The 13,511-nt window shown below is 36.5% G+C and overlaps 1 protein-coding gene across 6 annotated transcripts in view; it reads left to right on the top strand.

Moving 5' to 3' along the window:
• Window positions 1–13,511, top strand: part of TNNI3K (TNNI3 interacting kinase) — a 307,291-nt gene that overhangs the window by 145,895 nt on the left and 147,885 nt on the right. For all 6 annotated transcript variants that reach the window (XM_047725511.1, XM_047725508.1, XM_047725509.1 and 3 more), the window contains exons 13-17: window positions 456–512; window positions 1,491–1,583; window positions 1,667–1,724; window positions 1,844–2,038; window positions 2,778–2,882. In XM_047725511.1, coding sequence (XP_047581467.1) covers window positions 456–512; window positions 1,491–1,583; window positions 1,667–1,724; window positions 1,844–2,038; window positions 2,778–2,882 — 508 coding nt within the window. The remainder of the gene's footprint in view (window positions 1–455; window positions 513–1,490; window positions 1,584–1,666; window positions 1,725–1,843; window positions 2,039–2,777; window positions 2,883–13,511) is intronic.

Here is a 13,511-nt window from a genome sequence, read left to right as displayed (position 1 = left end):
AAGAAAACTTATGTCTGGATGAGGCTGAAAATAAAGAAGCCTTCACTTAAGCTGTTTTCTAGCTCATGAATCTGCAGTCCCTTCAGGTTTAGCATTCTCTGGACTAGACGTTTATGAGGCCTATGTATGACCAGGAAGGCCCGGGTGAGCTGAGAGCAGTCGTTTTCCATTTCAGTAATCTATTAAAGCAGGCCAGAGAATACTCATACCCAGACACAAATTAAATCTGCCAGAGTCTACTACACCTTTTTTTTTATTTTTAATATTTTTATGTACTCTCTAAATAAACACTTGCTATACAGTTTCAGTATCCAGAAAAGACCTGGGTTAAAACTATATTCTCACTTGGTTTTCTAAGCAAATTTCTTTTGTCACCTGCTTCTTTTGATAATGCTTTATGTTTATGTAGAAAAAAAAAAGCTACTTTCAACTCTATAATATAATTTGATTTCTAGATGGCTCCTATGTGTCTCTTCCATCCCCCTTGGGGAAGATTAAGAGCATGACAAAAGGTATTTTAATATAAGACAGTTGTTATATTTTATTACAAAGGATAACTATTGCCTCAAGTATGATAACTTTCTGTTTTGTTTTACACACTATAAATGATGACTACTTTGCATGCATAACCAATATTATCAACAAACCATTCTTTCCATGATTAACCTTACCCGCTGTACTCTTTTGCACATGCTATCTTGGGTCATGAAGGTATAGCAGTGAAAATTTCCCCACTATTAAAGAAAGATCAAATTTTTTAGACATTTGTATTTTTAATGAAGTCTAAATTACAAATATTAATATCTCTAAGGAGAATTGGGAATAGGTTTGCCATAGGAAAATAAATTTTTAAAAATAAGTTATTTTCCAAAAGATCCCAAATAAGTAATGCTTTGGGGAATTTTTGAGTGTGTGCTGCACACAGAAATTAATACCATTGAATCAGGAAAATTAATATATATTATACACACACATATATGATTCAACTATAAATTCATATTTAACTTTAGAATTTTCATTTTTTAAAAATTATTTTTGTTGTGAGATGTTTCATCTGAATGATTCATGCACTTATTTTTTGACATCTAATTGGCATCCCTTTGAGATTTGGCTTATGGATATTTGGCTAAGCCCATTGTGATAGGTTGCAGGGATCGACCAGATAAAGCTCGTTATCATGATGTGCTATGAACTGTACTCCAGGGTTGCTGTGTCACACAGACAAGCTAGTTATTGATCAGATTAGGAATAAACACTTAGCCCTGATAACAAAGGTCAGGGAACAGAGAAAGAAAACTAACATGTTTTTAACGCAAAGGGATAGAGATCATTTGTGATAAGGTTTTATTATCTCCAAGTAGTCAATTGTATTTGGAAAATTAAATGTTACTAGGGAATGACATTTTTGGTAAAGTATATATGTGTATCATGTGTACACATCTATGTGTGTTTTTTGTCTTAAAAAATAAAATAACAATTCCTATTTGCAGAGAAAGCAGATGTTCTCCTCCTAAGGGCTGGATTGCCTTCACATTTCCATCTTCAGCTCTCTGAAATTGAGTTCCATGAGATTATCGGCTCAGGTAACCTACGAAAACACTAGTCTGCTTTAGTTTCAAGAGCTCAAGATAATATGTGTTTATTCATTTCTCTTAAACAATTTTAGGTTCTTTTGGGAAAGTATATAAAGGACGATGCAGGAATAAAATAGTGGCGATAAAACGGTAAGCAAAGAAAATTTAGCATCAGACAGGAGTTGTGAACTTTTAGACACCTATGCACAGCGAGCCCCTTGTTTTGATCCATCTGTTGGCTGAGGATTTCTTGTTCCTGCCATTTCCAGTTATCGAGCCAACACCTACTGCTCCAAATCAGATGTGGATATGTTTTGCCGAGAGGTGTCCATTCTCTGCCGGCTCAATCATCCCTGTGTAATTCAGTTCGTGGGTGCTTGCTTGAATGATCCCAGCCAGTTTGCCATCGTCACTCAGTACATATCAGGGGGCTCTCTGTTCTCCCTCCTTCATGAACAGAAGAGGTATGGTTCTCTTGTTCAGACTTACCATTTTACCCGTCGTCGGAATTATCCTTGCAGTACTTCAGAGCTTTCCTCTTGGAAAAGCCTTTACCTTCTGAAATCTCTGAGTGCTAGGAAATGTGGCATTTTAAAGGTGGCTAATAATTTATGCCCAATAATTATGTTTTAGTGAATAGAAATACTTCTGTGCTTTCTTAACAGGAATTCAGTTGGGGATAACAAATTCAAGGAATTTAAATTAGCAACTGAAGCTTATAATAATTAGGCTAAATATGACATACTAATAAAGCAGTATATGTAAGCTGAGAATAAAATAATTACCAAGGGTCACAGCATTTATTTTTTAAAGTTTTAAGAAAGAATAGCCTTGCACAAATCTAATTTATTTCACTTCCTAGATATACGCATGAAATAATTAGTGTGGTTTCACTCAGTTATTAGAGTAGAATCCATTCTATGTTATTATAAAAAATTAAGAATAACATTATAAATATAAAATCAAGAGGGATATTTTAAATATGAGGGTTTGGTATCTGAATTGATTTATAATTAAGCATGATCTGAGGTAGAAGTTATTTTTTCCAGATTTTTTTTTAATTTTTAGCATAATCTTCAATAAAGCAAAAAAGGCTGAAAGATATACAGAATAACAAATCATGCACTCCACTGGTATTTTTTAGAAAGATGTGTTATTGGCTTTGACCACTTCATCTTCACTAAATCTTTTTTTTAATTCTAGGATTCTTGATTTGCAGTCTAAATTAATTATTGCAGTAGATGTTGCCAAAGGCATGGAGTACCTTCACAACCTGACACAGCCAATTATACACCGTGACTTAAACAGGTATTTCCCCCTCTAAATAATGAACATAGAATCATGTAACTGACTAGGAATCTAAGATAGAATTCAGTGTATCTTCATTGAAGATACAGTGTAACTACACTTAGACATATTGCAAATCAGGGTTTTCAACTATTTCCCCCCCTAAATAATGAACATAGAATCATGTAACTGACTAGGAATCTAAGATAGAATTCAGTGTATCTTCATTGAAGATACAGTGTAACTACACTTAGACATATTGCAAATCAGGGTTTTCAACTATGTGGGTTAGGCAATAGACTACTACTTTAAGGCTAAGCTATAGAAAGTTTTGTCATTGTCTTTTACAGAAATAGAAAGCTATATAACTGCCTCTCGGGGATCTTTCAAGAGAGTGATGGCTGTAAGATTCACCAGCTAGCTAGTTCTCAAGTCAATAAAGTCAGATCCAGAATTTAGATCAATGACTATTATAGCATGTCAGGTCTCATACAAAGTCAGGTATTACAGGAGGTCCTGATTTATTTTTTTCTTAAAGATTTTTTATTTATTTAACAGAGAGAGAGAGAGATCACAAGTAGGCAGAGAGGCAGGCAGAGAGAGGGGAAGCAGGCTTCCCGCTGAGCGGAGAGCCTGATGCGGGGCTCAATCCCAGGACCCTGAGATCATGACCCAAGCCGAAGGCAGAGGCTTAACCCACTAAGCCATCCAGGTGCCCCAGGAGGTCCTGATTTAAATTACCTGAAACACCATTTTTGTACTACCATTTTGGTATTTTTCTAACAGTAAATTCAGCCAAAACACAGCAGCTCATTTACCTAGTTTTCATGTGAAGATGTTCTCATGTAGGTTAGACTTGAAACAAATAATTATAGTGTACCAGGGGGTGAAACCCCAAGGATTTAAAAAAAAAAAATTTAAGCAGTGAAAGCTTTCTCTAAGCAAAATCTTACAAGAAGGCCAATACACAAAATGTAGCACCTTCAGTTGAAGGCAGAATGCAGGGTACAAAAATCTGTTCACTTACCATTTTCTAATGCCAAGGAGAGAGATCCTTACACCATCTCTATGGAATCCCAACTGTGTTAGGGAGAATAGCTGGACAACCTCTGATCTAGTTTATGAAACAAGTCAGATTACTGAAAGTCAATTAACTTTCATTTCATTATTATCAATAACATTCATATAGAACCCATATATAATCTTATGTATAAAGTCCACAATTCTGAATCTCCTAAAAAGTAATTACTCCAGGGGCGCCTGGGTGGCTCAGTGGGTTAAGCCGCTGCCTTCGGCTCAGGTCATGATCTCAGGGTCCTGGGATCGAGTCCCACATCGGGCTCTCTGCTCAGCAAGAAGCCTGCTTCCCTCTCTCTCTCTCTCTCTGCCTTCCTCTCCATCTACTTGTGATCTCTCTCTGTCAAATAAATAAATAAAATCTTTAAAAAAAAAAAAGTAATTACTCCATTCAGCCTTTTGTTCAACAACTATTTGGGTATCCACCATGTTTAAAGCCTTTATACTTGGCATATTAGAGCTTACAAGGTGAAGCTGCCAGAGACTCCCTTCCCAAGAAGCTTTCATAGTTCTAATGGAAGAGAAAAATACTTGCCTAAGTATGTGGTAGGTATAAAGTAACAAGTTTTATAAGAGAGATGTTTAAAAATCCTATAAATTTAGAAAGAAGAATATTAATTACTTCTGAGGAGTTTAGAAACCTCTTCATGGAAGAAGGGACATTTGAGCTTGGCATGAAAGGATGGATAGAATTTGGAAGGGTATCCTAGGTTAGGGAAGATGTTAAGAAGATAGAGATTGGAAAGTTAAAGGCATAGCTAGCAACAATGAATAGTTTCACTTTAGTGGATGAAGTGTATATGAATGTATGTAGTGTTCATAATGTAGGAAGCAAAAGATTGGGAAAGAAATTCAAAAAGATAAGAAAAGATAAGTTGGCATAAGAGCACAGAAACCAGTGAATCCTAGACTTAAGGTAATTTAGACTTTGTTCTGTAAGAAAGAAGTAGGCACTGAAGTGGTGGAGGTAAGAATCACAAATTCAGAATTGTAGTATAGGATGATTAATCCAGCATCTTTGTAAAAGATTGACTTGATGGGGAAGTCAAGAAACTAGTGAAGCAGTTGTTGCAGTAACCTAAATGAGAAGTAATAAAAAGCAGAATTTCACTACTGGCAGTGGAAATGAAAGGGAGAGACAAATGAAAGATAGGAGAGAGAAAATAAATTAGATATGAGGGTGGTTGAAACTTAGATATTAGAAGTAAATATGTATGGGATTCAATCCATTTAAAATTATTTATTTTCACACAAAAGTCATTTCTTTGCTGTTATTAGGGGTTTTTTCTTACCTCTCTTTTAAAAGCATTTATGTTAATAAATATTTTTTCTTTGAGTTTCAGTAACAGTACTTAGGAAATAGATTTAGGTGATAAATTAGCATAATAGAAACTGGTGATTTGTGAGTTTTGGAAGTGTTATTTTGTCATCCCAACCATTTTGCATGTGGTACTAAAACAAATGAGTGACCACTGAAGGTTTTGTTTAGCTGTAACTCCTCAATTATGGGGCAAATGAATGTGTGTTCTGTTGCCCTGTAAGGGCAAGTGGTTACCAACAGGTTATAAAACAGGGCCAAATATATAAATGTTGATTAAAAGTAGAAATAGAGGGACGCCTGGGTGGCTCAGTTGGTTAAGCAGCTGCCTTCAGCTCAGGTCATGATCCCAGCATCCTGGGATCGAGTCCCACATTGGGCTCCTTGCTCATCAGGGAGCCTGCTTCTCCCTCTGCCTCTGCCTGCCATTCTGTCTGCCTGTGCTCGCTCTCTCTCCCTCTCTCTCTCTAACAAATAAATAAATAAAATCTTTAAAAAAAAAAAAAGGTCAATACACTTCATTTAAAAAAAAGTAGAAATAGAATATTTACTATATAACAGATTTATTTATATTTGCCATTTTTTTCTGTTTCTAATCTAACCTAAATGCTTTAAATTGTACCAAAACATATTCAGATTTTACAAAACATGGTTTCATAAGTGTCTGCAGTATAATGGGTCTGAAACTATTACATTTATTATTTATGAACTCTTTTTAAACTAATCTTTAGTCTGGCAAAAATAAAATATTGAGTTTTTCAGGTTAATGTGGATGTAGCATTATATATTTCTCAAAGGAGTGTAAGTCCTTCTGGACTTACTATACTGTTTGGGTACATAGATCATATAGTGGGAAACAATTTCTTTCCCATGTAAGGTAGAAAATGACTAAGGACCAAAATGATTAAGCAGCAATTTTCAAAGGATTTCAAGTAACTCAAAGATCAAAGTAGAGTGGAAAGCTTCCTGGAGGATATAGAGCTAAAGCTAGACTTTGAAGAACAGGTATGTGTCTTCCCTCAGTGTTCTCACAGTAGATTAACCCTTGCATATCTACAATGTTTATGGAGCCCCACTGAAAGACAGAAAGGGAAAGATGCACATCAGAGTGAGGAACTTGGACATGTTTGCATTTTTGCATTGAAATGACCTGTTTAGGGGCACCTGGGTGGCTCAGTGGGTTAAAGCCTCTGCCTTCGGCTCAGGTCATGAGCCCAGGGTCCTGGGATCGAGCCCCACATCGGGCTCTCTGCTCAGTGGCGAGCCTGCTTCCCCTTCTCTCTCTGCCTGCCTCTCTGCCTACTTGTGATTTCTCTCTCTGTCAAATAAAAAAAAGAACATATAAACCTATGCTACTCCTATTAAAAAAAAAAAAAAAAAGAAAAGAAAAAAAAATGAAATGACCTGTTTACATTTTTCTTTCTCCCACTAATCTGGACATGTCAGGGCTTCTGGAGCAGAGATCCTGCTCTCTTTATCTCAGAGATGTTTGATCAGTGCATTTTTAACTGAACCAAATTCTTGGAACATTTCTGTGAATATCATTTCAAGAAAGCAATAGCCTAGTTTGTCCAAGTATGGCTGCTTTTAGGTAGAGTCTGACTAACTTTGCCCAATACTCTTTATGGTTTAAAGCAAAGGGGCTGTTTGAGCTTATTGATCAGCTTACAGATGAGGGGACGCTCTATCTTTGGTTCTGTGGTTGTTGATTTATAATTGTGAGAGTAAAGAACTCTCTGCCTTTCACTTGGCAAGCTTCTTACCATACAGGTCTGAAAGTTAATTTTGATCTTTAAATATTTACTAAGGAAAAGTTGAAGGGCTGAGTAAGGAAGGGGTTTTTTCCAATGATGATGATGAGAATGATGATAACACCTACCATTTATTTACCACTCACAACATGAAAGGAGAGGTCTGCTAAGCCCTTCATATGTGCTCTTATTTAATCTCATAACAATTCTATAATATAGCTATTGTTATCTCCATTTTCCTGATATGGAAACTAAGTCCAAGGTCACATTCTTAACTTACAGTGTTCTTAACATTATATTATGCTGTCACGACAACAACAACAACAAAACCAAGTCAGAACACAGAGATAAAGGAGGCTAATGATACTGGATTAGCATCAGACATTTACCAACTTTGTTCTTTGTGCTTTGGTCCTTAAATGCAATTCCTATGACGCAAATCATTTCTCATATGGTCTTCTTGTGTTTCTGTGTTCCTGCTTTATTTCTTCTTTTACAACCTATGTTCTGCTAGAGTGGAATAGAAACTGCATATGAGGCACACAGATATATTTCCCTTGCTCTGTAGTGTTTAAATATTTTTTAAACATTTTTTCCAAAGACTTATTTATTTATTTATTGGGGGGGGGGGGTGGAAGGTTCAGAGGGAGAGAGAGAGAATCTCAAGCAGACTCCCTGCTGAGTGTGGAGAATGTGGGGCTCAATCCCAGGACCCTAAGATCATGTCCTGAACTGAAATCAAGAGTCGGCTGCTTAACTAACTGAGCCACCCAGGTGCCCCTAAATATTTTAAAAATGTATATAGCTTTATACAGGAATGCACTTTCCAAGTTGTTGTAGACCCCACTACCTACCAACTTACACTTGGCCCAATTTATATATTCATTTTGCTGCATTGGAGCTTGCAAAGCATGGTTTATAGCTAAAGGCTTTAAAGCTTGTTACTGAATACAAACAGCTCTCTGTATTCCCTTGGAAAAGTATGTTTTCCAAATTGTTTAACATTGAAACCAAACATCAGTGCAAACATATATGGATCAAATGAATGGCCTTTTCCCTGGATAAGTATATAATAGAACAACACTCTATGCAATGAAATAGTGGTACTTCCATCACAGAGTGGCCATTGCTCTCCTATGAGATCTGTACATGAAAGCATTTTGTAAACTGTGAAGCACTATACAAATGACATTTGTTATCCCTATTAATCCCTCACTTGTCCCCTTATATGTCAGAATGGAAAAATACTCCACAATATTCTCATGCATACCAATATTTCTTTTTATATAACTTTGTATTACTTTTTAAGTAATTAATGGGGATCTGGATCTACATCTGAGAACAATTACCATTAGTTTTGAGTGTCAGCTTCTTTGGGTGAAAAAAAGGAAAATAATTAATGACAAGTTAAAAACAGCCAATTTACTGATGACAAATGACAAATACCATAAAATGACAAAGTTGGTAAGGGGTGGAAGAATTTTAATTTTGAAGATGACATTTAACTCAATCAGTGAAGATTTCAAAAAGTATCAAAGAAAAAATATTCATAAAAATTTTTAATAATTGTTTTTCAGTTGATGTATGCATTTATCTTTTAATTGACTATAAATATAAAAGTTTGACATTTGAAAAAAGCAAATACAAATAAGCAAATGAGGGTTTTTTTTTCTAATTACTGAATTTTTAGGTACAGATGTGTTCCTCAGTTCTCATAAATTAAAGAGTCCCCTCTTAGCTGTGCCTTTCACTTGTGACTTTTCCAGTAAGTGGCTATACAGATAAAGTTTAATATTTACTGGCAAATACCATATTGCAAAGAATTCTGAATACCTAAGTGCAAACCAGTTGATTACAATGCAATAATTATTTAGGTCTTGAAACAACCCACTGAAACTCATGAAATCCTTCATAATGCTACTTATGTAATTCTCTATTATTAAGCCAGTCATACGTGGCATCCAAAATTTTGTCAAAATTTTCTCCTCCTATTCCACTTTAAAAGTAAACAAATTAATAAATTAACATAAATACTTGAGTGCTTGATATGAGCCAGAGTCTGTGCTATGCCTGGGGATACAGTTGAGAATGATAGCCCATAGCACTTTTTCTAGAAGAGACTGGAGTCTAATGAATTATTTTCCCAAATTTCCCAATAATAAGCACCATCTGGGGACCCTCATTAAAAAAAAAAAAACCCACAGATTCAAAGGCACAGATTGAGAATGTCCTTAATGGGCCTAAGAACTTAAACTTTTAAACAAGATTGCCAGCTAATTCTTATGACCAAACAAGAAGAGGAAATACTGTTCTAGCACAGTTTTCTCAACCCTGGCTGCACATTAGAAACTATGGGAGAATTAAAAAAAAAAAAATCCTGATGCTACTTACCTCAGAATTTACAGGGGCAGGGCCCAGGTATCATATTTTTAGAGAGCATTCCTCATGATTCCAATATGCAGGCAACAGTGAGAACAACCTTCAAGTATTAATGCCAATTATTCTATTTGCCATACAATCTCATCCTTCTCGGCCGCCAGAGAACAGTGGAAATATTGAGGAATTAAGTCATTGTAGAATTATAATTTTTTTAATTTTATTTATTTATTTGAGAGAGAATGAGAGAGAGAGAGAGGGCACGAAATGGGGGAGGGTCAGTGGGAGGAGCAAACCCCCCACTGAGCAGGGCGCCCAATGCGGGACTCAATCCTGGGACTCTAGGATCACAACCTGAGCCAAAGGCAGTTGCTTAATGAACTAAGACACCCAGGCACCCCAGAATTATAAATGTTTGAGGATCATTGCCCAAAATACAAAATGCATTCATTTGGTCATCATTCATTCATTCGTTCATCCATTAAATAATGAATGCAAAAGACTGAGATCCATAGGCCCACAATACCTACAGCTTAGAATAGGTTCCCAAATCCAGTATTTTCCATGGAAGTTGTGCTATGTATACATAAGGCACTCTGGAACATGTAATTTATAATTCATGACTGATACTAGAAACAGTATCAGTAAATTTTGTATACAGCTAAAATAATAGTATAAGTTTCAATATTGGATGATTACAGTGCCCACAGGTCAAAAGGGTGTTCAAGACTATAAACTCTGGAAGAATACCTAACTACATGTAATAAATCAATACACATATAGAATGATAAAGACAGGGGCACCTGGGTGGCTCAGTGGGTTAAGCTTCTGCCTTTGGCTCAGGTCATGATCTCAGGGACTTGGGATGGAGCCCCACATCAGTCTCTCTATTCGGCAGGGAGCCTGCTTCCCCCCTCTCTCTTTCCCTGCCATTCTGCCTACTGTAATCTCTGCCTGTCAAATAAATAAATAAAATCTTTAAAAAATAAAAAAAAAATTTAAAAAGAAAGATAAAGACATATAAACTGTATATGTGTATTATATATCAATTTACATTTAAGCCTACATTTTCCATGTTTTTGTGATGCTTCCAGCCTTTCTCAACTGGACTTCTGAAAAATTAAGCCTATGGAAAATGATTTGAGGGACAATTGTCTTAATTCTCCCAAAAAAGAGACATAGCTCTACCATTTGGAATGCATAAAAGAGAAATTTATTCATTACCTACAATGAATGCCTTAGGACTTAGGGCCCTTGGGTTTAAGGCATGCTTGTAGTTCTGAAATGGTTTTGTCCAAAACTGTACTGTGACTTCAGATTTCCAATTAATTTTTTAAAATGTTCTCTGTGAACTTTATTACTGCTTTAAGTAATGGGGAGGGGGAACTAAGCCATTCAGTTTTCCAAGATGAAATCTGAATTTGTTAGTGTAGGTTATTTGCTACAATAATAGACCCCAAAATGGATAATGGCCCAAAAACAATAGAAGTTTGTATCTTCACTATGCGAACAAACAGGTTATTGGTGTGGCCCTTATCCATGAAGTTATTCAAGACCCAAATTAAGCATGGGCTTGCAGGGTCTCCTTGGGGGGTCATCTCCATTCAACTGAGAATAAATGGGATGAGAATATGTAAGATATGCATGAAATGTTTCATAGGCCAGACATGACAGTGTCATATATCACTTTGAGTCACATCTTGTTGGCTAGAGCTCACTCATATGGCTATGCCTCTTACTGCAGCAGATAGTGGGTAATACAGTCTAGCTGTGTGCCCAGAAGAAGAAACGAGTTTTCATGGCTAGCTAACAATCTGTGCTACGTTCACCCTATTTACACTAGTAATAACAGTTACTAGGATTTAGGTAAAGATAATAATTGAGAAGTCTGGTCTATGTTTGCTTGAATCAATTGTGCTAATATAATGTTAATCACATACTAAATGTCTTTTATAAATACATGTTCACAATTTATAAACTAATACCACTAATTGGGAAATGTAGTGAAAGCTTTTTAATAAAGCATATTATATGTGAATTAATTTTCATTTACTATTGTTGATTACATTAAAGATATGAAAATAGCTTTGGGAGTATGGGGACATATGTCCCTGAATCAAAACATGGCTCAAGAGCAAAACTTGTTTTGTAATGAGATAACAGAATATGAGCCAGACTATATAAATTCAAAACATAAGTCACAGTTCCATGTTTTCTATATCAATTAAAACATACATATACACATGTTTTTCCTTAAGAGTGAAAATTAAAACACAGAAGGACTATGACCACTCCAGTCGGAGAACCTTGTTGTACCATACCCAGCAGAAGGCATTCCTCAAAAATTTAGTTCTACAAATTGCTGTAATCGTATATATGAGCTATATTCAAGTGTTGATGATCAGGCCTATTCCATTTCCATTTCTGACATGCTTGGTCTCCATTTTAAGTCAGTCTGTCTGTACTCAACTCCCTAAATTTCCGGATGAAGTTCCAGGAACTCTCAAGTTCCAACCTATTATTTAAATAGAAAATCACCATCCAGCTTGTCCTCATCTTCTCTGAATGTAGCTTCATCCCAGCCTCTCACCTGATTCTCACAGTTCCCAGAGGCAATGTTCCAAACATTCCCATTACATTTCATTTTGGTTGAGATTCCTCATCCTGCATTAAAGTAGCAAGTCCCTCCCTCTTCCCTGCTGCACTACTAAAATGTCCTTAAGTCCTGAGTTGTCCTCTCTTTGTACTCCAATGGAAATAGCTGAAGTTTCCTCCCAGGGCCAGTTAAAATGTTCTTCCTTTCTCAGCTGCCTGCATTAGAACGTCTCATTTAATTTTGGCTGCATCCACGAATTCTAAAAATAGTGCTCTTACTTAACACCCCATTAAGTAAATTCCCTTAGACACATACTCTCTTTAAATTAAAACAGGTATATTTAAGTCAGAGAAAAACTCATTCATTCTGCTCACACTATCATATTGTTCACACAAACCTGGTCAACCCTGCCATCTCTCGCTTCCATCAGGAACTTTGCCTCAGTGGTCCCAGGCAGATAAATCCCTGAATCTCTAGTGGGTTCTAAACCACTGTATGCCATTTGAAACACTACACAAGATCATGTGTGTGTGTACAAAATAAATGTATCTGTGTGTATAAGAGCACAGGAAGTCGGGGTTGACTGAAAACAGGAATTCTGTGATTCCAGAAGTCACTTTTGAATTGACATAAAAATATTACTACTCTGCCCTTGAACCTGGCCTTGGGATTTCTTCTTCCAGAGCATTTCATGATGAAGTCATTTATTCTGTAATACAACAAGCCATATCCTGAGAAATCCCAAAGCCAGGTAGACAGCTGTGCTTTTCCTCACCCCAGGGCTGAACTTGGAAGAGTAGTAGTGATGGCCCTTCTTGATCCTCTAAAACCTTTCAAAATCTTCCCTATGACTGGTGGTGACCTTACTGGCCTGCAATTTTGTAGTGTTACTGGTTCCTTATACTGCCATGTTCCATTCTTGAGGGATACGGCCTATATAAAGTCAGCTTTTGAAAATGTCAACAAAGGCTTTGCTCTGTTCAGCTTCGTTTCTTCTCTGCTCTCATTTCTTGGGAGGCACTGTGAGTGCCCTCTTGGCACCTTGTCGATTTCCTGAGCAGCTAACCTTTCAATAATGATATTAATGCTGCCTTGTGGTTATCTGTGCATTTCTCAGTTCATCATTTTCAACCCTTGCTTGCTGAGATTCATTTACGTTGTTGTATTCTTAAGATTCTGGAATTTAATTGAATACAACCTAACTAGGGACCCAGAGCCAGAATTTCTAGCTAATAAGGGAGAAACAGTCTTAATAGGAGGGTATTTCTTTTGTCATTGATTGAATTTCCAATAGCTATACCTTGAATCTCACCGAGGAAAAGAAATACAGATAATTGTGAACTTTCTTCTCTTGTTTAACATTTTTTTATTTCAAAATTCTCCCTATCGCTCTTGGGAGGAAGCAACTTTTCAGCTAAGGTCAGTATTCTCCTGAGACTGCAGCATGGACAGCTCTGGGAATCTGTGTTGGTGTGGCCTGCCACCCCCCTGGAAGGCTGGTGGATGAACCAACTGAGAGCCAAGGCTATGGA

Source organism: Lutra lutra, chromosome 4, assembly GCF_902655055.1.
Source record: "Lutra lutra chromosome 4, mLutLut1.2, whole genome shotgun sequence".
NCBI lineage: Eukaryota > Metazoa > Chordata > Mammalia > Carnivora > Mustelidae > Lutra > Lutra lutra.
The sequence above is the reverse complement of the archived record's forward strand: the minus strand, read 5'-3'. Positions and strand labels throughout refer to the sequence as shown.